Source organism: Pelobates fuscus, chromosome 11 (genome assembly GCF_036172605.1).
Source record: "Pelobates fuscus isolate aPelFus1 chromosome 11, aPelFus1.pri, whole genome shotgun sequence".
In the NCBI taxonomy this organism is placed as follows: Eukaryota; Metazoa; Chordata; class Amphibia; order Anura; family Pelobatidae; genus Pelobates; species Pelobates fuscus.
The window spans coordinates 97,936,514-97,960,540 of record NC_086327.1 but is presented as its reverse complement, the minus strand read 5'-3'; the positions used below and the strand labels follow the sequence as shown (position 1 = coordinate 97,960,540).

Below are 24,027 nucleotides of genomic sequence, written 5' to 3'. Positions count from 1 at the left end.
GCTGCATCATTATATTCAGACACTTATTACAGGGACACTATGTGCTTTCCTATGGGGAAATCTTAATGTGAACGCGGCCATTGCCATGCATGCACATTAGGACTTCAAGGCGCGAGTCAGCGCCGAGGGACATCGACGCTAGACCCAGGTAAGTCACAGAAAGGGTGTTTAATCCCTACTGCACCACGTGGGGGGAAGGTGGCCACTATAGGGAGCTATAACAACTTTGGTTTTCTGGTACTACAATTTCCCTTTAATGTGACCAGAGGAATAGAATCACAAGAAAACTATCAGTGGGTTTGATTATTTGAATCCCGGATCTCTGCTTTCATTACAGTCATTTACCAACCTGTGTGTGTCTCTTTTAGGGATCGACCGATATTAATTTTTTTAGAGCCAATATTGATAATCTGTGAAGTTTCAGACCGATAGCCGATAACTTACCGATATTCTGTACATTTACCCTTTTGAAAAAATAAACTATGTTTACACAAATCTACCGTTAACTGAACATGTTTATTATTAATTTTTTTGCAAATCTTTTTTTATTAAGGTAAATGCACAAAATATACATGGCAGTCAGAATTTTTTATGTTTTCAAGAATATGTGTGTGTAGTGGATGCATGGGCGTAGGAACCGGGGGGGATGGGGGGACGCATCCCCCCCAGCAAATTATGCGGGGGGGACAGGTTATGGGGAAATCCCCCCCAGCTCCGCCGGCCCCCCTCATGCTGCAGCCGCCCGAGCGCTCTGTAGAGAGCCTCAGGCGGCTGCAGCTTTGCCCGGGCTGGTGCGTCCATGAGGGCTCACCGCCCGGGCGCAGCATGAGGAGAGGGGCTGACAGGAAAGTGACAGAGAGTGACAAGGGAGGGAGGTGGAGAAAGAAAGTGACAAGGGAGGGAGGGGGAGAAAGAAAGTGACAAGGGAGGGAGGGAGGGAGGGAGGGGGAGAAAGAAAGTGACAAGGGAGGGAGGGAGGGAGGAGGAGAAAGAAAGTGACAAGGGAGGGAGGGGGAGAAAGAGAGTGACAAGGGAGGGAGGTAGGGAGGGAGGGAGGGGGAGAAAGAGAGTGACAAGGGAGGGAGAGAGATTGACATCCATCACACACACACACAATCACACAATCATGCAACCCTTACACACACAGAAACACACAATGCATTCCTTACACACACTCAATGCACCCCTTACAGACACACACACTGCATCCCGTACATACACAGAAACACACCTTGCAGCCCTTACACATACAAACACAGATTCACACAATGCATTCCTTACACACACATCAGGACATATCAGGACATCCCCTACACACTCCACCCCAGGGGTAGGGGTGGTTCTAATATTCATGGGAAGGGTAGGGGTGGTTCTAAGCAGGAGGATCCCGGCGCTGTATCCGGGTAAGTAAAACCCCTTCCTTGTAGTGACCCTTTAATGTTATTATTTAATCATTTATATAGTGACTGCAAATTCCGTAGCGCTGTACAATGGGATAAACAACTCCTAGTTTACGGAATAAGAATATACCCGGCGAGTAAAAATGCTATCCCCCCCCAGATTTTTTTGGGTTCCTACGCCCATGAGTGGAAGCAGTTATAGTATTTGATTAGTGGATGCAGTGTGTTTGGGTAGTGTGAGTATAGTGAATGCAGTGTGTGTTTGTGTAGTGTGTATATAGTGAAGGCAGTGTGTGTGTTTGTGTAATGTATATATAGTGAATGCAGTGTGTGATTGTATAATGTGTATATAGTGAATGCAGTGTGTGTTTGTGTAGTGAATGTATAACTGAATGCAGTGTGTGTTTGTGTAGTGTGTATATAATGAATGCGTTGTGTGCTTATGTAGTGTGTGTATAGTGGATGCAGTGTGTCTGTTTATGTAATGTGTATATAGTGGATGCAGTGTGTCTGTTTATCTAATCTGTATATAGTGAATGCAGTGTGTGCTTGTGTAGTGTGTATATAATGAATGCAATGTGTTTGTGTAGTGTGTGTATAGTGAATGCAATGTTTGTGTAGTGTGTGTATAATGACTGCAGTGTGTTTGTGTAGTGTGTGCATAGTGATTGCAGTGTGTTTGTGTAGTGTGTGTGTATAGTGAATGCAGTGTGTTTGTGTAGTGTGTGTGTATAGTGAATGCAGTATGTTTGTGTAGTGTGTGTATAGTGAATGCAGTGTGTTTGTGTAGTGTGTGTGTGTATAGTGAATGCAGTGTGTTTGTGTAGTGTGTGTATAATGACTGCAGTGTGTTTGTGTAGTGTGTGTATAGTGATTGCAGTGTGTTTGTGTAGTGTGTGTGTATAGTGAATGCAGTGTGTTTGTGTAGTGTGTGTGTATAGTGAATGCAGTGTGTTTGTGTAGTGTGCATATAATGCATGTGGTGTGTGTTTGTGTCGGTATGTAATGGGGAGGGGGGATTTTTATTTTTGTAACTTTTTAAAAATATAAAAATGTTTACATTTTGTTTTAGTCCCCCCTCCTTGCTTCTTACCTGGCCAGGGAGGTGGGATATGGCATTCCCTGGGGGGTCCAGCGCACTCTTACTTGCCTTCTAAATCTCGCAGCCTGTGTTCCACGCGGAGCGTTGCCATGGTAACGCTCTGACGGCTGCGGGACTCACGAGACGGGAGCTGAAGGGAGCTGCTGGGAAGGTAAGTAAGAGTGTGCTGGGCCCCCCCAGGCCCTGGTCTGCATTATCTGCAATATCTGTATCTCTATTGGCAGATAACAATATTGCTGAAAATACAAAATATCAACCAGACCGATAATCGGACGATCCCTAGCCCTTTTAACTGAATTTTAATAACAGAAAAGCTGTTAGGAAACCAAGATACAATGTCTCGCTTTGTAAGAGAAATCGGTATCACTGCAGTATAACCAAACCAGCTGAGGTCGGTGCAGTTTATTGGCAGTGCCAAGCACTGATAGTACCGGTCACTAGAAATGCTTTATTGATTGATGGAAGTGTCTTTAAAGAAGCACTCTAATCACCATAACCACTATTCATATTCTAGCCTTGCCTCGTGATGTTATTAACTCACTTTATCTTCCCTTTGTATCCTTTTATCATCTGGTCGAAAACAAGGTAGAATCACTCCTGTTTTTGTTGTAAAATAACTAACTCACATCTCCACTCCTCACTTCAACAGTTGGCTTAACCCTAACCCTTACAACCCTTTGTAAGAACACACAAAAGCAAAAAGACAAATATACTACAGGGAAAAATGAGAAGAGAAATCAATTTATTAATAAACACTAAATTTCTTAATTAAATGAATGACAAAAAAAAGGTGAAAATAAGTGAAGTGCTTCCCTTGTTTGGCCTCTTTGTATTTACTATAATCCTTTTATTTAAAATTGAATATTGCAAAAGCTAAAACCAATTGAAAAAAAAACCTCTTTACTCTAGGAAAATCTACAATAGCCAAATGCACTGATCATACAAAAAAAAAGGTAAGTAAAGGACTATACAGTCCGTAAAACAAAGCTTCAGGAGTAAGAAACAGATTGAAAGAGTAACCCGGGGCAAGAGGATACAATGTGTCTATTCAAAGTCCAAATTGTTACAGAGCTCCAATTACAATATCCTTAACGGTCACTCAAAAATCTAACCTGCTTTTAAAATGTTTTAAAATCATATTATTATTATTGGAATTTATAGAGCACCAATGTATTCAGAGTGCTTTACAATATTACAAAGAGGGAAATTTAGCAATATATGAGACAATTACAAAACGTTACAGGAACAATAGGTTAATGAGGACCCTGCTCAAATGAGCTTACAGTCTAGAGAAGGTTTGGTAAAACCACAACAAGAAGGGCATCAAGGTGGAAAAGTAGCAAAACTGGAAGGTGACAGTGGAGTGTGACCCTCTAAGAGAGCAAGAGACAGGTTGCTGAAATAGAAGTTACTCTCGGAGGCCAAAGAGGTGGGCTTTGAAGGACTTCTTAAACAATTGTAGTCTGGGATAGAGTGTAATGGGAGTAGGCAGGATGCTCCAAAGGGAAAGAAGCCACCCGCGAGAAGTCTTGCAAGCGCAAGTTAGCAGTAATGGTGCGAACAGCAGACAGGATAAGGTCACCGACAGAGCAGAGAGCAAGGAGGGACGTACCTATGAAATAGTGCAGAAATATAGCAGGGGCTAGAGTTATTTATAACATTATAGGTAAGGGTTAGTATTTTTGAAATTACTCCTGTAGGGTAAAGGAAGTCAATGTAAGGACTGACAGTGGGACGAATTGTGGGAGGAGAGTCGGGAGAAGAAGAAAAAAAAAAAAAAAAAGTAATCCTTGCTGCATCATTCATTACAGAGTGAAGAGAAGCAGAATAGATTTGGGGGACACCAATAAGAAGAGATTTATAGTAATTATTGTGAAAAATTACTAGATAGGGTTATGCACTGCTAAACAAACTGCAACAAGTTAGTGGTTTAATTCACCTATTTTATGGCTTGAAAGATCCATGGAGGGGGGAGGGTGTGAATCCGAGACAATGCTCCCCCACTGAAATCAGATTGATTTATGGCAGCAGGGCTGAATTAATGACCAATCCTACCCGCAAGTGAGAGTGAGTGAGTGTGTGCGCATTTTCGAAAGATAAAATCGGACACATAATTTAGTGTTCCCTCTCCCGAATTTGTTCTCTGGATCCACCCCTGAAAGAAGCTGGATATTCTATATGGGACGTGCTGAAAAACTGTTTAGGTGAAGGAGTCCTCCAATTAGCTAATTATCTTGCATGATTCCAGACTGAGCAGTGCATATCCATACGAAATGATTGGTAAAATCAGGTTAGACTTTTATGTGAGTCAATTATGTTGTAAAGGAAACTAACAATCTGTAGTTTCAATAGACATTGTATCTTGCTGCCTTTGACTTCAGTTTCAATGTTTCTTACCCTTCAAGCTTTGATTTACTGACTGCATATAGCCCTTTACTTACCTTTTTGGTATGATTAGTACATTTGGCTATTGTAGCTGTTCCTAAGGTAAAGATTTTTGTCAACTCACTTTAGCGTGGTGGAATACCGTATATACTCGAGTATAAGCCGACCCGAATAGAAGCCGAGGCCCCTAATTTTACGCCAAAAAACTGGGAAAACTTATTGACTCGATTCAAAGATTGACATTTCTTATAATTATAGTTATTGACTCGAGTATAAGACTAGGGTGGGAAATGCAGCAGCTACTGATAAATTTCTAAATAAAATTAGATCCTAAAAAAATTATATTAATTGAATATTTATTTCCAGTGTGTGTATATAATGAATGCAGTGCGTGTATGAATGCAGTGTATATTAATTGAATATTTATTTCCAGTGTGTGTATATAATGAATGCAGTGTGTGTATGAGTGCAGTGCGAGTATGTATGAGTGCAGTGTGTGTGTATGAATGAAGTGTGAGTGTGTGTGATGCAGTGTGTGTTTGTGTATGTGTTGGTGGGGGTGGGCATTTTGATATATTATTAATTATTTTATTTTTTTATTATTATTTATTATTTAACTGAATTATTAATTATTTTTTTTATTATATATTTTTTTCGTCCCCCCTCCCTGCTTGATACATAGCAGGGAGGGGGGCTCCTTCCCTGGTGGTCCAGTGTCATTGGCAGTTCAGTGGGGGGGAGAGGGGGGCTGGCAGAGCTGTACTTACCTGTCCTGCAGCTCCCTCCTCCTCCGCGCGGTCTGTGCAGCTCCCTCTGTCAGCTCCCGGTGTAAGTCTCGCGAGAGCCGCGGCTCTCGCGAGACTTACACTGGGAGCTGACCGAGGTGCTGAACGGACGGCGCGGAGGAGGAGAGAGCTGACAGGAGCTGCAGGACAGGTAAGTACAGCTCTGCCAGCCCCCCTCTCCCCCGGTCTGTATTATGGCAATGCAAATTGCCGTAATACAGACTCTGACTCGAGTATAAGCCGAGTTGGGTTTTTTCAGCACAAAAAATGTGCTGAAAAACTCTGCTTATACTCGAGTATATACGGTATTCTGTTTAACCACTTTGTGACACAGCTTCAGTTTGCTTGTTTTGTACTTAAGGACACAACAAGCAATTTTGGCATTTTTTGCTTTGTGTCTTCAAAAACAATTTCCATCATTTTCATTACACCAACCTATTGTATACACCATTTTTAAGGGACAAAATGGGCTATTGTTTTTTTTAGGTGTATTTTGTAAACCTGGTGTGATATTCATGCACAGAACCCAAGATTGTATTCATCTACATCTTCCGAGTACAATACCTCCAAATGTATGCCTTTGTTACTGTCCTGTAAGGCTACAGTACCATTTAAGAGCCCTGACCATTTCCGTTTTTACAGTTAGAATTTGATAGATGGGTTTGATGGGCCTAGGTCTCATTTTGGAGCATTTTAGCAGTTTGTTAAAATTATCCCACACTTGACTTTCATCACGTTGTCAGTTTATGATACTTTTTTTTCCTTGCATTTTTACGACACTTTTTGCTGGGCGTTTTGTAAATCTGATACGTGCCACCATGATCATACTCCTTAAATTATGCTTAGCTAACTCTCCAAAGTAAATAACCTTCCTCTACCACGTGCCTTTCTAACAAAAATTGATAACTCTGCATTATCCACCTACCGTAGTAACTGTGTAGAGTCACATACCATTTAGACGTTAACATTGGGAGCAGGATATTATAAAACCATGTACCTAACACACTGTAACATTAGTGGTCTTCATGAAGGATATACAGAAAAGAAACAAGCCTGTGAATTATCAGATTAACAATTAGAATGGTCCATGCTTTCTCAGCCTATTTATGATGAAGCCAAGAGATACACCAATAGCATTTTAAGTGTAGACACTATACATCTCTTGAAGTGGTAGCTTTTGAAGATATTTCTTGAAAACTAAATGCAACTGGATTATTCCTGTATGTAAGAGAACCCCACCATCTCTTATCAGGATATTATATACCAAAGATCAACAGAGAATCTGCATGAATCTGAAAACATAAATAAGCACCTCTAGAATTAAAAATGATTTTGCCAAAAATACAAAAAGCAGATTTATTTCCACTTTAGTATTTTTTTGATAAATAATCATTTTGGTATGATGCTAAACTGTGCTCGAAAACAAATTGAGCTAAAAAACAAAAAAAAACTATTTGAAATTAATAAAAACATGCCTCATGGTACTCTTACTCTAACAAAAAGGTTTGGCTCTACCATGCCAAAAAACAGCAATACTAACTGTTCTGTTCACTCTGTCTATATCTCAACATGCCCATGGGATTGTGCAATCTAACTAGTTTGTAACACAAAATTCCTGTACAGCTGCCTCCTTCACTGCATCTGTGAATTATCAACTCTGACAGTTCATTAAACCAATTCAAAGGACAAACTGGGTAACTCCTAGCTTATCAAAGTTTCTAAGGAGGATGGTAAGTGTACAGAGTGTAAAACTGAAATCACACCCATAGGAATTTAATCAATAAACAGAGGCTTCATTTGAGAAGGTTTTATTTTAAGATTATAACATTATATAATTACAACAATTCAACAATATTCTGATTTAATAGAATTGTTGCAAAACGTAATCCTTGCAATGGCATATACATATAAAAAGAATGGAAAACAAAGTATAAAAAGTAAATAAAATAAATTAGAGTGTATCAGGTGTTATTTCCCTAAATATTTTGACATGCCAAATAAATACTCTATCTTGTAAAATGCTTTTTGGAAACTGATTTGCACTCAACGGACTACCAAGAAGGATGATGTGGCCAAGTTCAGGTCTGTTTTCGATGGATAGAGAACTTTGAGATTTCCTTCTATGTCTGTAACCCGTACTTGTTCCACCACAAGTTGAGTGCCAGTCTCTGTTTCAGGTATTTGACAAGCTGCAGGTACTTGATGGCCAACATCAGGTTCTGGTTCAGAGTCACAGACAACGTCTTCTTTATTCTCTAAAGTGAATTTATTTAGCTCAGCCATTTTCTAGAAGAATAAACACAAAATAAAATCAAGAGGGTTTTTAAAAATATTTTAAAAAAATATTTTAAAAAATGCATTTAAGAGGAGGATAAACCGGTAGCTCTCAGCTGTTGATGGACAACACCCATTATGCTTCTGGTATAAAACCTGTTCTTTCAGCCACTACAGGCAATACCAAAGCAGTCTGTCTAGGTTTAAATTATGGTAACAACATTACAATACATATTTACAAAGGAAAAACAGGAACTAATTTGTGTAAATGATAATTGTTTACCCTTGATGTATACCCTTTACTTGAGGACATACACAATTGCACATTTACACTGGCTTTTAGTGGAAATGATGTTTGTTCACAAATGATTTAAGTTTTATTTACAGAGAGCACGTTAAGTGCTGGGTCCTTTTTCAATTTTTTTTTGTTATGTTTATTGTAGATGTAGATTTGTTGCATAGCTATAGTTTACCAGGCAACGTAAAGAGAAATATATATTTTTACAGAATCTGTAAGTCTAGGCGGTTCAGGAGTGAAAACTAGCTTTCATGTCATTATCAAGGGATCATTTACACTGTGTTCCAGTTTGAGACCAGAACTGGGGTATATCACATGTACCAAACTGCTATCAGAGTTACCTTGTGAGTGCCAGGGGATAGGCAAGTGAAAACTTACAAAAAGTCATATGCAAAAAGATAAAGATAAACACAAACCAAATTTACCTATGAAAATCCTGTAAAATTATTAAAACAATAAATGAATAAATATAAAAACGAGCTATGGGGGGGGGGGGGGGGGGGTTAACAGAATGTGGTCATAGGTGGAAATAGCAAACTGTATCCCATGCTCCCCAGTGTTTAAAAGACCCCATCCTCATGCAATGCAGCAGGAATGACATTTATACCTCCCTTATAGGAATACGTTGGGTAATATTAACCCCCACAGGTTTTTTCCACCATACACAATTCTAACACACACAACCCCTAAACAAAAAAAATAAAGTTAATACGTACAATGATAATTGCTTCCATGACATCTTTACAAATCTGAAGGCTGCTGGAGCTGGTCACTTCTATAAATAGGTCCCGGGTAGATTTCCATATCTAGGGAATTAATGGTTATGATGATTAATAACTAGAATGAACTGAGCTATGACTAACTGGAACATCTGCAACTGACCAACACATATCCCACTGCACCCATTACAATATCAAGCAAAGCCAAAAGACAAACTAAAAAACAGTTAGGAGTACCAATCAAAGGAACACTATAGCGTTATGAGTACAAACTTGTATATCCAATGATATAGTGCCAGTCGCTAAGTTCTATACAGATGTCCATCCTCTCACTGCTGTGCCAAAAAAGTTAATAAAAGGTTTTACTGTTTTTCCAGCACCGAGACTCCCTCGGTGCTGCTCAACTTCCTGTCACCTGCGACTTCATGAAGGAGGCATGGCCTTTCATTGTGATGGTCCTATCTAATGCGCCTTATAGAAGAGCATTGGGGACCTAATGCGCATATTTTACTTTGTAGGGCAGGGCAACTGCACTCAGACCACAGCATTGAGGTCTATGGAGGATCCCGTCAGATCACGGGATCCACCACAGACACAGCCAATTTCCTGCAGCAATCACTGGTGACTGCTGACGGGATTGACTCTTAGACCCGGTCATGAGTCCAAGAAAGTCAGGCAAAGGAGAAATACAGAGAGTACCTACTTTGTGTTAGTATATATCTTGACTGGGTTGGATTTTCAATGATTTATTTAGTTTGAATAAATTATTTTTGCCATTAACAGCAATGTAATTTTAACATATTACATAGAAGTAGAATTTGGTTTCTGCCAGTAATATCCAAGCTAATTTTTTGCCTTTTAATTAAATTGGTTTATGAAAGATTTTAGCCTCATGGAAGCCTAGATAGTGCAAGTTTTTAAACATTCAGCTCTCATTCATTACTGTATGATGACGTTTGAGAATCCACTAGCAACCCATGTTACCGCATTTAGGACTAAAACATTCCTCCCAAATAGAAGACAAAAAGAAACAGTCACGCTTCACTGGGGATTTTGACATCAAGTATTCCTTAAGTGGATAGTAAATACATTCTGTGATCAAGAATGCCTTTAGCCATGGCAAATGATGCAAGCAAATGTTCCAGTAAGGCTTAGATCACCAGAACAAATCATTTACTATGCTGTCGTAAAAAAAGAGTTACCTTTGTTTTGTCACTGTTGGTGATCGGTGGGAAGGAAATAACGGTCTCCTCTGCATCAATTAGGCACGGATAATTTTCTTTACCATCCAATAAATGAAGATACCTTTAAATTAAAAGGTTGTTTTAAAAGATTAAATAGTTCAGTTATTTTCTACAAAAATGAAATAAAAAAAAAAATCATAAAATGTGATTCTTAGGAATGTTAAATAAAAAAAGAATAATACAAAAACAAAACACTGTATAGGTGGAGTTTGTGCACATCCGTGGTAAACAGACTTACCGTATACTGAAATAAAACTCTGTTAGCACAAAGCTCAGAGCTTTTCTTCTTAGAATTCAATACAAAAGGAGTGCATAGAAATTAGGCTTGAATGTTGTTTAGATACCGACAAACTGCAGTGCATTCATATAAATGTAAAACTAAAAACACAAGGCTCAGGTAGGTTGAATATGAGAACGATCAAGTAGGTGTGTATAGTCGTTAGAAGATTTGCTTTATACACTTTGTCGCTAAAAGAAGTATTGGAGTGTTGCGTAAGTGAGTAAACAGAATGACAGAAAAGCAATGGGGACGTTTTTGCTCTTTAACAGTGAGTCCCTTTCACATCTACAATAAATGAAAAACATTTTTTTTTTTTAAATACCTCTGTCCAAAGAATCATTAACAAGTCTTTAACTTAAACTACTATTTAGAGCTCAGATGAAAAGATAAAATCTCAGATCTTCTAATATTACAAAATGAAGTGCCTCCGTGCACCACCCTCTCTTATTCTATTAAGGAAAGGGGTCTCCATTCCCTGCTTACTGAACACACTGGGTGGGTACTAATTTGTCTTTAGCGACTGCAATCTTTATTTTACCACATTACAGGATGCTTCATATTTTGCATTAACTTTCTTTACCAACTCCATAGCAGCAAAGAAAAAACAGGTGAAATAAAGAACCAATCAGAACACAGTCAGAGTGTATATAAGGGAAAGCATATCCGCATCACTTCCTCTTTCTTTGCTGCCCCCACAAGTCAGGTCAGAGTACTTGTTCTATGCCTCTGTTTTAAAACTGTACTTCTTGTATGCGATTACTATTTTCCTTTCCTGTGGGGGTGACACACCTCCACCGCTCTAGTGGGGCTTTTTTTCTCTGATTGGGGTTCTGTCCCCTCTCTCCCCAGGCCCTCTCTTCCCTTCAGTGCGTTCTGGATGGGAACTCTATTGATTTGTGCATTTGGGCATGAAGGGGCTGTTCGCGGGTTTTTCCCGCTCGCATCTATTCTGTGCATAGTGTTCGGTGGCTTGTGCACAAACTAGCAGTTTGCTGGGTTTCCCGTTCAAATGCAGCGTTCGGTAGTTTTATGCGAATGGACCGTTCATGGAATTCTCTGTTCATGCCTATTGACATTCCCTTTTCCATTTGTATATTTTCCTGCGAACGCATTTAGCAGGCTTTTTACACTCTCAAGAGACCCGCGGCGGCCATCGTGTTAATCGTGGATTTTACTCCTATCACAAAGTGGCTTTCGTGTTTTGCACTCCAGCTGTGCATACTGTCAGGGACCTGGTCAAGTTGGTGTAATACCCCTGGGGAGTGGGACTGCCAGTCAGGTATACCTTAGTATTCTGGCAAGGGCTGAGCCCCCATTTGGGTAATACCCAGAGTGCTGCTAAACGGAATCTGTATTTGCAGAATCCGTTTTTCCTGGGTGAGCCCCAGTGATCATAACAAGAGTCTGCTTATCACCACAGTGAGTGAAGGCCCACGGCCTGTTTACATCCCTCCTGACCAGTTCCTATACCTCTCATCCCTGTGCTTGTTAGAAGCAGAACCCCATGGATCTCCAGGCTATGATTAACACGGCGGTGGCCGCAGCTCTGGAAAAAGCTATGGGCAAAATATTCCCAACGGCCCCCTGTCAAGCCGGGCCCAAAACGCTCTCAAGCCAGAGATGACTCAGATGAGTCAGATGACTCCTCCAGAGAGAGAGCACGCCGGCAAAACTACATTGCAAGGGGGAGGGCTCCAGGAAGGTCCCCGGTAAGGATAAAAATACCCCTCAAGCGCAATAAGCGCCCAACAATGACTGACTGCCCCTCCTATTCTAGATGATTCCCTGGACGAGGAAAGAGTTTTCAGACTCAGACGACTATGTCAGGGAGACCTTTCTGGGGGAGTCCGAGAGTAGAGAGGATGCAGGGACGACGGAGACGTCCACTGCACAGGACCAGGTGGTTTTCAAGGACACTACGGGGCAGAGAATGTTCGACCTCAGGAATATCAGGCATCCCGCTCTGGGTAATGGACTCCACCAGAACACCACCTTAAGTTTATGCACTTTTGGATTCGGAAGCCCCTGGACAAAACCGTCTGCAAGAGGACGAGGGCCGAATGCCCCAGATCATCGTTGCCTGATAAAGTGGCATTTACGCCTGAGCTTGACCAGCTCATACTAGCATTTATGACACGTGGAGGTAGAGACCCTCACAGAGGGGTCAAAATGGGCTTCCGGGGCGCACTCCTGGACACGATGGGGTCTCTGGCCCGTGTTATGTACCTGGCAAGTGACGCATACGCCCGTACAGACTCTTTCAATGCGGATAAGGAGTGGGCGCATGACAGATTTGACCCAAAAAGGGTTTTGTTTAATAGGCAATACTAATGCGGCCCTCTCGGCTGAGAGGTGCTGTGCATCACTCTACCGTATCAACCCCAAATTGGTGGATCTTGGGGCGAAAGAACTAGGCTCACAGGCTTCCTCAGACGAGACCCCACATACAACCAACCGGTTCTGTTGACAAACAAAGTTCGTCAAGAACTCGAATGGTGGCTCAATTGCATGCAAGCATGGAATGGTAGAGTTATCTTTGACAGCCAACAGGACTTCATACTGGACTCGGACGCCAGCAGGTGGGGATGGGGAGCTACTGATGGGGGCGCGTCCATAGGAGGCTCATGGACGATCCAGGAGCTCAAGATGCACACCAACTGCTTGGAATTCTTGTCCGGATCCTTCGCCATCCGCAGCCTGACAAAGGAGCAATCCAACTGCTGTATTCTACTCCGGGTGGGCAACGTCTCTGCTATACGTTACATCAACCACCTGGAAGGAACTCGCTCCCGGACACCGACTGACCTAACGAAGGAAATCTTGGATTACGGCCTCTCTCGCAACATCACGATCCAGGCAGAACACGTACCAGGGGAATCGAACCTTACTGGTACTCCCGCCATTTGGAGAGATGCCAGCGACTGGCAAATGCTCGCCTCCTGTCATTACTAAAATTAAGATTATTAATACACATTAATCTTTAATTTATTATGCTCAATGACAAACAGCTCATGTTCCATACACCAATTTTGGGGATTTTCAACTTGGTTGTATGTATCTGTAGAAAATTTAAGAAAGAAAGATAATGCTGGATGTAAAAGAAACTGAATTTACTATTTTTGTCTGAAGCTACTAAGGAAATAATAGCATAAAAGGAAAAAAAATATATAACAACACACATATATATATGTGGCGAAACCGACCTCGCCACGTGTCCTTGGAGGGGGCTGCTTGCCCGCCTCTTGCCTTTGGACTATGGCCCTGGGAGATTGGGCCCTTTTACAAAACGTATTCGGCCCCAACAGAGTGCATGTCACTCATTCTGGCCCTTTAAACACAGTGGGGCCATTCGGTACTTGCCCTGTGTGAGCAGTGATACCCCCAGATAGCTATGCCATGGAGCCTATTCATATAATGAAAGACTAGACTATGGGAAAGACTTTGGCTCCATGGCAATTAAACTGTATTTGTGTGGTCTGCGTGCCATTCACCTAATAATGTGCACGCAGACCTGAGCTATGTTACATGTCTGTGGTTAATGTATAAAAAGTAACTTTATATATTTTAAAACACAATCCTGTATTTAGGTCCCCACATGTGTAATGGAGTTTTGTCTTTGACCTGGGAGATAATTGGATTACTTCTCCAATTATCTCCAGGGCAGAAGGGAGGAAACCAGGATGCATTGTGGGGATGTTTTTACTTTTACTGTTTGAGTCAGATTAAAATACTACCAGCCAGGGGGAACAAAAGATACTTTTACTAACTTTTGAACCCCTGGTCTGATTCATGCCATTTTTTAATATGTTGTTCCCCGGAATGGATTGATTGTGGATATGTATTTTTATGTGAATGTGATGTATGGTTTTAAAGTTACAGAGTATGTGTGGAAACTGTATTTTTACTGTATGTAGTAATTATGTTAATTGCTTATCTGAGGGGAGGGGATGTGTGGGTTGTACTGTTACTTGATTGGTTGTTTTATGCCTCCCCCTGGGTGTGTCCTGTATGTGCACAACCGTAATAAAAACCAGGCTGGGTGTTCCAGACCTGAGATTCTGCTTGACCCTCAAACCGATGTGTCGTCTCGTTTTGGGGGGAATTGGATTGTATGCTGACTGCCAGGAGTGTAAGCGGATTATATGCTTTTCCTGTTCAGCTATTCCAGGGTTCGTGTGTTTCCAGTTCGGGAGTTGGAAGATTTGTACAGTTTGCAGTCCGGGAGATTGGTGCTTGCAGTAGCTGCTGGTCTATGGAAAAGGGGGATATCGCCTAAACTGGGTTTTATCCTCTTGTAAGTGAAACGGTCCGTTACAATATATATATATATATAAATTTATTTTCTCAGAAATGGTCCCATTTTATAATGCAATTCTGCAGGGGCAGCATCAATATGCCAAAATCACTGTAATAAGATTAAAGGAACACCACAGTGTTAGGAATACATCTCTGTTTTTAACACTATACAGCTCTAATGCCCCTTATTAATTTGCAGCGATAATTGGGAACCTTCGGTGCATGTGCGGTGCTCCTATGATTCTGCCATAGAGAATCATTCACTCTGCACATGCACACGACATCTTACGGTATGAGAGTCGGGAAGTAACATTCCCGGATCACATGGAGGCATTGCTTGAAGCTGCACTTCCAAGCCCTATAATTAGTCAACTAAAGGGATTGGTAGATAGAAGAGAAGGGGCAGGCACTATAATAACTTTTATAAGAGGAAGATGCTAAAGTTTCTACATTGCCCCTTTAAGTGGATTTCAAATGTTATCAATAACTAAAAATTAGACATGTAGAATTTTTCAAATGAAGCGGTTTGGGCCTAAATACTGTATTTGAAATTCACTTTAGTGAAAATAGTGTTAGACTTTACATCTTGATCAGTGACAAGAAAATTCAAGCCATGAACTAATGGCAGGTTATAGTCTGTTATAAAACCTCAACGTTTGGGATGAATAAAGTAAAAATAGGGATATCAAGCAACTTTTACCTAGATACAAGCTTTTCTAAGATCAGATCAACTCGAACAGAAGTATTAAGCCTCTAAGTTACAGCCTGTAGCTGTGAAATTACCCCTGGGTGACAGAAACCATGACAAGACATAAATAAGTAAATACATTAATATTGCTTTTATCTCAATCAATCATCACAACACTGTATTAATCACTTTAATGCTTTTCCACTTTGGATGGTTTTATTGCATTATAAACACAGTCTCTGCACAAGGTAGTACACACACTGCAGGTAACATAGGTATTATAGGTCAAGGATAAAGTTGGGACACATCTAACCTGCAGTTAGAGATTGAAGTTTATAAAGTTTGCATAATTCAACCTCACACAGAGCAGAGGAATGTTTACACTGTGTACAGAATGCCAAAAATCACATTTACAGAAGGGATTACTGTCTGATATCAATTCTGTTCATTTAGTTAGTGGTCATGGCTGACTTTAAACGCAATGTTCCTGTTTTGTACGTCAAATTACCAGATCTCTCCAAGAAGTAAGTCCCCTGATTTTATAGGGAAAATCTTGCTTATTTCCCGGAAGAAAATTAATTCAACACTTCGCAACTTATTTTCATGCAGCAGATAAGCAATCATGATACGTAGATGTGTTTAAGTAACAATCTTCTCATCCAAACAGTATGCTTTGTATAGAGCATTGTCTTCCTGGGATTATTTTACCAACATCTTTTTGGATTTACCGTAAGTGTGTACTTATTTACCATGCAACAAATGAAATACGGTTGTTTTTAAATAGGTGTGTAATGCACGCACTCCTATCAAAACATTCCAGACATTTTGTTAATGATTTTAAAGGAAAGAGAGAAAGTATACACTGCTCTACTGACTGAACTAGTTTTTTTCCCCCAGGGAATGTGTGTGAGTCACAGCCAGGAGAGGGGCAGCTAGAACTGCAGAAATAAAGTGATTTAACTCTTAAAGGTCCACCCATAGGCACCAGCTCAATGAAGTGGTTTGGGTACCAGGTCCCTCTATTTTTTTTTCTCATATCTAATCTTTATTTTAGATAAAATTATATGAAAATACACAATTACAAAAACCATACATTTCGACATATTTGACATACATAGTTATAATTCTCTATATTTATTACCTATTAAAATATATCAATTTCTATTTCCACTTTTTAATATATTACTCCACTTCTAAGTTTAGACTTGACATATCCTATCCAGTATGTCAACACATAAATTATACAATACAACACAAACCCCTTCTCTCCTTTTCCTGTGATAGGGACTAGAATAGATATGACTTCATGTGCCATGTTAAAATTATACACTTGTTCATTTAGATTGTGCCGAATGATATACCTATGTACATATGTATGTGGGGTCAAAAAGATTTTTTTTAGAAAAAGAAAAGAGGGGAGAGAAAATGATGTATTACATCTGTATCTTGCTCAGCCAATTTTCCATCATTTTCTTTTCTTTTGATAATATTCCCATTTCCATCTTTAGCTGATGTACCAGTTGTTCTTTGACAAGATCCCAACATGGAACCTTATTGGATTTCCGGTTTCTTGCCACCATTAAAATATGTATAACTAGTGCAGAAAATTGCCCAAAGTTTTGTTGCATATTCAAGTGCAGCAAAAAGATGCTAGGGAGTGGATCTATTTTTAATATTAGTCAACGCCTTTATTTTAATAGCGATCATACTCCAGAAGAGAAATACTGACCCACATTTCCACCAAATATGCATCATCCCTCCCTTATGAGCATCACATCAACATCTATCCAAAATATTTAGATGCGTTTTTTCTAATCTATTTGGGGTTAAATACCATCTGTTCATTATCTTGTACTGAACTTCAGCTAAATCAAGGCAATGTATATTCGTTGAAACAATAGCTATTGATCTTTTCCACTTTTCATAACTTATGTTCATATGTATATCCTCTTCCCATTTATTTATTGTAGAACAGATACGATTTTCAGGTTCTCTTTCATTTAGCTCGAGGCATCTTGATACCATTTTTTTTATAGTATTCCTATTTTTTTACTGCTTCTTCGAGTTCAGATCCCTCTAGTTTTAACCAGTTATCTGTTAAAGTAAACCTCTCATGGCAGGCAGGTTCGCTTTAAAAATGTGACATATGCCTATTTGAACTTTAATAAACAGACTTCTTATAAACTGAATAAATATGGTTGCCCATTTTTGCCCACTGTGGCCATAACAGAGCACAACTTGTTGATTTTTAAAGGGTTACCATAACTCCCCCTTGACTATAATTTTTTTTTTTTATGCTAACTTTGTCCACCACCCCACACTTTTTTTTAAATAAAAAAAACAAAAACAAAACAAAAAAAACTGTTAAAAATAAGAACTTACCTTGAATCCATCGCCGGGCAAGGTTTTCCTCATTTGTGTCCATGCCCCATCTGTCATCACACAGTGTCACTTCTTCCTTTGCTGAGGTCCAATGAAATGCTTCCTGGAGAGAAGCATTTGATTGGGCAGATATCCAGGCCTAAACGCTGTCAGGTGAGGGAGGGAGTGTGGGATGGACAGGGAGTCCACCTCCTGCATCCCCATAGAAAAACAGACTAATGTAGAAAATGGAGGGACACAGGGAGGGGGGTGCATGCTGACAATAGTCATATGTTTTCCACAATTAACTGGAACAGGGCTGGGCTAAGTGTAGAGATTTCTGTACGTGCAGCGTTTCAAGCATAAATGTTGCACATGGAGATGGTTTACTTCATGACCACTTCTAAAAGCCTGGAGTAACCCCTTGAGTTCTAATGCTGCAATATTCTTCGAGAGATTTGTCATGACAGCTGCACCGTGAAGAAGCCATTTTAGTGTGCGAGGCCCAAAGCACACTGCAACAAGTATATAACATCCCATAATTCTCTAACTATTAAATAAATATGTTCGTTTTACATCCTTAACGCTTAATGAAGTAGTTTTGGTGTATAGGTCCCGCCCCTGCAGTCTCACTGCTTAATTGTCTGTGATTTAAGAGTTAAATGACTTTGTTTATGCACACCCCCCCTAAATGTGACTTACATAGCCTTACTAAACACTTGCAGTAAAGAGTCATCTAATGTTTATACTTCCTTTATAATTTTGTATCTCCTGCTCTGTTAATAGCTTTCTAGACCAGGGGTATGCAACCTTTGGCACCCCAGATGTGCCAAACGTGGACTACACCCCCCTAATGCTTCTACACCCATAATGCTGGCAAAGCATCATGGGAGGTGTAGTCCAAAACATCTGGAGTGCCGAAGGATGCCTATGCCTGTTCTAGTCCCTGCATGAGCCTCCTGTATGTAATTGAAGTTTAATTTACAGAGCAGGAGAGGAAATCTTTTAAAGTAAGTTATATCTGATAGAAAAGAAAATGTTCTGTTTTCATGCAGACTGTTAGACACAGCCAGGCGAAGTGTGGCTAGGGCTGCATAAACAGAAACAAAAGTGATTTAACTCCTAAATGGCAGAGAATTGAACAATGAAACTTCAGAGCCATGATCTATACACAAAAACTGCTTCATTAAGCCAAAATTGTTTTGGTGACTATCGTGTCCCTTTAAACATAAAATGCTTACTTGTGAAGTCCAGATACATTTTGTCTCTTTTTTTGTTTCCTTTGTTCTTCTGCCTCAAACTGCAGCTGCCGAACTAGATCTTTTGCAAGAATTTCTTTTCGCCCCAATGGTACAATCTGTAAGAGAGGTGAAAACACAATTGAATAGAAGTCGGATTTAAACAAAAATAACCAAAATCCCTTAGTACGTGCATGAAATGGCATGTTTGCTTCTGGATCAGAGAAATTTACTTTCTACAAGATATTTACTTGTTAACCATGGTCTAACAGTCTTTTTAGAGTAGACCTAAGCAGCAGTGAATTACGAGATCATGAAAAACCATTTATAGATTTTGTTTTTAATAGTTTTGGATTGCTCCAGTTCTAATTCATACATCCAAACTAACCATAAAAAATAAAAAAAAAATACTCCAAACAAGCCACTCAAATGTGGCTCCTAAAATATCTCAATCCAATACCTTCTTTGTAGATATCCAAATAATTTTCAGGTGGATGATGAACATCATGCTGTCCACAATGAAGACACCTCTAGTGGCAGTAAATCTCTCAGAACTGGCAATGTTTTATATGCCAGAAAAAGGGAAAGCATTTATACATTTAGATGAAGTGGTTTTGGTGCTTGGTGTCCTTTTAATAATGAGTTTACCTATTGACTGCATGGTTATAACTTTGAATTTAACAAATTCAAGTTTATTTCAAAATTGCACACAGATAATCTCTAAAACTATGTTCCTTAAAGGGACACTCCAGGCACCCAGACCACTTCTGCTCATTTGAGTGGTCTGGGTGCCAACTCCCACTACTCTTAACCCTGCAAGTGTAATTATTGCAGTTTCTTATAAACTGCAATAATTACATTGCAGGGTTAACTCCACCTCTAGTGGCTGTCTACTAGACAGCCACTAGAGGTCACTTCCTGATTTATAGCAAAGATTTTCTTTGCTAGAGTGTCGCTGGACGTCCTCACGCTGTGTGAGGACCTCCAGCGTTGCTCATTTCCTCATAGGAAAGCATTGAAAATATTTTTCAATGCTTTCCTATGGGGAGCGCTAATGCGCATGCGCGGCGCATTAGATCTCCTCGGCCGGTGGACGGGATCAGTCTCGCACACCGGCCGACGGAGACAGCGACGAGGGACATCGTCGCTGCCTCAGGTAAGTGACTGAAGGGGTTTTCACCCCTTCAGTAACCGGGGATTGGGGGGTGGAAGGGAGAGGGTACCTCCAGTGCCAGGAAAAGAGATTGTTTTCCTGGCACTGGAGTTTTCCTTTAAGAATATTTTTTTTTTATTATTGTGAAAAGGTGCCTGATCAAATTTGGGGATTTATTTGTAAGTAGGAGGCTAGATCACAGAAACATTAAGTCAGTAACGTTAAACGTAAAAATAAAAAAAATGCTGTTTGCTTGTTTTCTGGAAGGTTTAACTGATCATAAATAAATGTAACAAATGCCTTGCATCAGAACAGGTAGACGGAAGTGTTATACTTTCTGAACTAGCAGGTTTGCTCCCCCACCCCCACAAATAATTTGTAGATGCAAAATTATGTCAATGTTACAGCCACGCATCAAGCACTGCTCATATTACAGTATTCAGAAGAAAAAAAAAAAAAAAGACCTCCAAATCACAAGAAATTGAATACCACGAGTTTATTTTCTTCAATGTAAGTTAATGAGAGAACCTTTGCGAATATAAAACAGTGTACTATTTTCTGCTTCACCATGTCACCATCAACATCTGTATGTATTTTTATTTGAAATGCATCTATTTAAACATCTAACGGGCATCTCCACAAGTGCATTTCACAAACAAACGTTAGGTAAGGGGTAGGAAACCTTCAACACTCCAGAAGTCGTTGACCACATCCTCCATAATGCTCTTACAGCCATAATGCTGGCAAACCATCAGGGGAGAAGTAGTCCATAACACCTAGGGTGCCGAAAGTTGACTACCACTGCGTTAGGTACTCCACGCACTGCACAAAATGAATGCAAAATGAAGCCAAAAGCACTCCAAAGCAGTATCCAGGGAGTTACTGAAACGTAAAACAACTACAGCTTATTGTAATGTTAATGGTAAAGAAGGCTATTGGCGATGTCCATCCATTTGTTGTACTCCAGTGGTTGGATGATCACCCACGCACCCAAAGCCCATGCCCTCTTATTGACTTGATCATAAATAGGATTGTCTTCTGCGTTATATAGACGAGATGTGCACTGATTAGCAATATTTGGCCATTAATCCTTTTGGTGCTGCTGAATTGATACACAATTAAAAAAAACTGACAAAAACTGGAATAACTGCTTCTACTGCCTTTCTCAACCATCAAAGCATAGTGGATTGGTGCTGTGAGGGTGTTCCTTTGAAATATTACAGGTAACATAAAACCATATTCAGAGTATTCTATACTTGTGTGCCACATGAACAAGGAGTAAAGTTTCTTCTGGATGTTTACATACAGAACAATGAAGCATGCACCTGTTTTGCCACCTGCACAGTGCTCATTTTCAAATCATGTTCCTGACAGTTCAGATTAACCCCATAGGGATTACATGATGTGCCATGCAGTCATGCATTTCAGAATTTAAAAGCCATGGGATTGCATGGGACATCTTGCCTTTAAGACACCAACAAGGCTCGATTCTGCTGGTACCAGTGAGACCACGGTATCAATAAAATCTAAGTGCCAGCAAAATAAACTCAAATCTGATAATATAAACAAAATAAAAATGTGCAGAAAATATGGATGGCACTGATGGGCTGGGCCAATCCACCACGAATGACGAGAGTCACATAACCAAAAAGAGGAAGCAGTGGTGGAAGCAGCAGCTCGATCTAAAAGAAGATCATTGGACACTTTGGTTACAGTTGTGAGACCAGAAAAAAAAAGCCTGGAAATGGCTAAGAAGAGGAATTCAAGAAACCTGGTCAGTTTGTTACGTATGAACCGTTCAAGGTGTTTATAGATGATAGGTTGTAGAGAGAGAAAATGGTAATTTGATGGGGAATTTGCAACATGCACATCTTTAAAAACATATTTAAAATATTAGAGTGCAAAATGATTAAATTGTGAGTGAGCAATATCAGAAGGAAGAGACAGAAGATTTTGGTGAGAGAAGTGGATAGATGGAGTATGATGCAAGGCAACATGTGGCAGAGAGGCAGGACAGAAGAATCATAAAAATCTCCTTGAGATAGGAGGAAACCAAGGGGCAAACTTCAATTACAATTGTTTTTGTTTATAATGGACTACATAGTCTGCAGTGCTGCACAATAGGTAAAACAAAATAGCTTACAATATTTTTTAATTCAATTTAATTTTGTTTTAATGAAAATGTCCTGTTGCATTTGTGATCGCAGAGTAGTTGAAACCAGTACTGATGATAGACAAGGGCTTGTTTTTCCAAGAAAGACTATGATTGACAGGTCTTAGTAAACGTATCTAGCTCTGCCTGCACAAATGACTGGGTTTGTAATTGCATCTCCTGCAAGATTCAGCATTAACACTACTGATTGCTTTCCAACAGTTTAACATATCCATTGCTGGGTGAGATTAGAGAGGTTCTCACAGCAGCACAGTGTACACGTCTTTCGACACAAAAATTGTCTTAATGTTGCCAAAAGCTGAAATTAAACTTGTAAAAAAAAAGACAAAACCAAAACAATGAATGTGTCAAAAGGAGATTACACACTGTATAAAATTGGTTGAAAGTACATGTAAAGCCTGTAGCTCCTAGTGATAATATAACAGATTAAATACTAGAGTACGTAAAAGGGACACTATAGGCATACAGACCACATCATCTCATTTAAGTGGACTGGGTGCAGTGTTCCTATCCCCTTAAACCCACAATCTAAAAAAATGGTACAGACCTCGGAGGAGGTGGAATTGTAGTCAACGGACAAGGGACCCGTGTTAGTAATGTAGTTTTGTATTCCTAACACTATAGTGTTCCTTTAAACCTCTAGCACAGAAAATATTCACAACAATATTAAAATTAATTCTGTTATAATAAGAGAGTGTTCCTCAATTCTCACTGCATAAACCTCCTATTTTAAAGGACCACTCTAGGCACCCAGACCACTTCAGCTTAATGAAGTGGTCTGGGTGCCAGGTCCAGCTAGGGTTAACTAATTTTTTTATAAACATAGCAGTTTCAGAGAAACTGCTATGCTTATCAATTAGTTAAGCCTTCCCCTATTTCCTCTAGTGGCTGTCTCACTGACAGCCGCTAGAGGCGCTTGCGTGATTCTCACTGTGAAAATCACAGTGAGAGCACGCAAGCGTCCATAGGAAAGCATTATGAATGCTTTCCTATGTGACCGGCTGAATGCGCGCGCAGCTCTTGCCGCGCGTGCGCATTCAGCCGACGGGGAGGAACGGAGGCGGAGAGGAGGAGAAGAGCTCCCCGCCCAGCGCTGGAAAAAGGTAAGTTTTAACCCTTTTCCCCTTTCCAGAGCCGGGCGGGAGGGGGTCCCTGAGGGTGAGGGCACCCTCAGGGCACTCTAGTGCCAGGAAAACGAGTATGCTTTCCTGGCACTAGAGTGGTCCTTTAAAGTAAGATACGCTGTTTTTACTCATCTAATCTAGTGCCAGAGTGTCAGAGACAAAAACTAGAGGCAATATGATCAACAAATGCAAACGTTGCAGTTTTTTTTTTAAGAATGGCAGTGTTTACTCTTTTCTACGTTCCAGAACAGGGTCTTCACATGAAAACCACTGAGTTAAAGGACCACTTTAGGCACCCAGACCACTTCAGCTCAATGAAGTGGTCTGGGTGCCAGGTCCCTCTAAGGTTAACCCTGCAGCTGAAAACAGCAGTTTCAGAGAAACTGCTGTTTTTCAATGAGGGTTAATCCAGCCTCTAGTGACTGTCTCACTGACAGCCGCTAGAGGTGCTTCCGCGATTCTCACTGAGAAAATCAGTGAGAAGACGCTTGACGTCCATAGGAACGC

At 40.2% G+C, this 24,027-nt stretch overlaps 1 protein-coding gene across 1 annotated transcript in view; it reads right to left on the bottom strand.

Annotated features, from left to right (window-relative positions):
• Positions 1-7,523: 7,523 nt before the first annotated feature.
• LRRC47 (leucine rich repeat containing 47) overlaps positions 7,524-24,027 on the bottom strand; it is a 33,642-nt gene continuing 17,138 nt past the window's right edge. Inside the window, exons 5-8 of the mRNA XM_063435592.1 lie at positions 19,074-19,189; positions 10,166-10,268; positions 8,961-9,050; positions 7,524-7,958 (exon numbers count right to left, since the gene is read on the bottom strand). Coding sequence (XP_063291662.1) covers positions 7,716-7,958; positions 8,961-9,050; positions 10,166-10,268; positions 19,074-19,189 — 552 coding nt within the window. The 3' untranslated portion in view covers positions 7,524-7,715. The remainder of the gene's footprint in view (positions 7,959-8,960; positions 9,051-10,165; positions 10,269-19,073; positions 19,190-24,027) is intronic.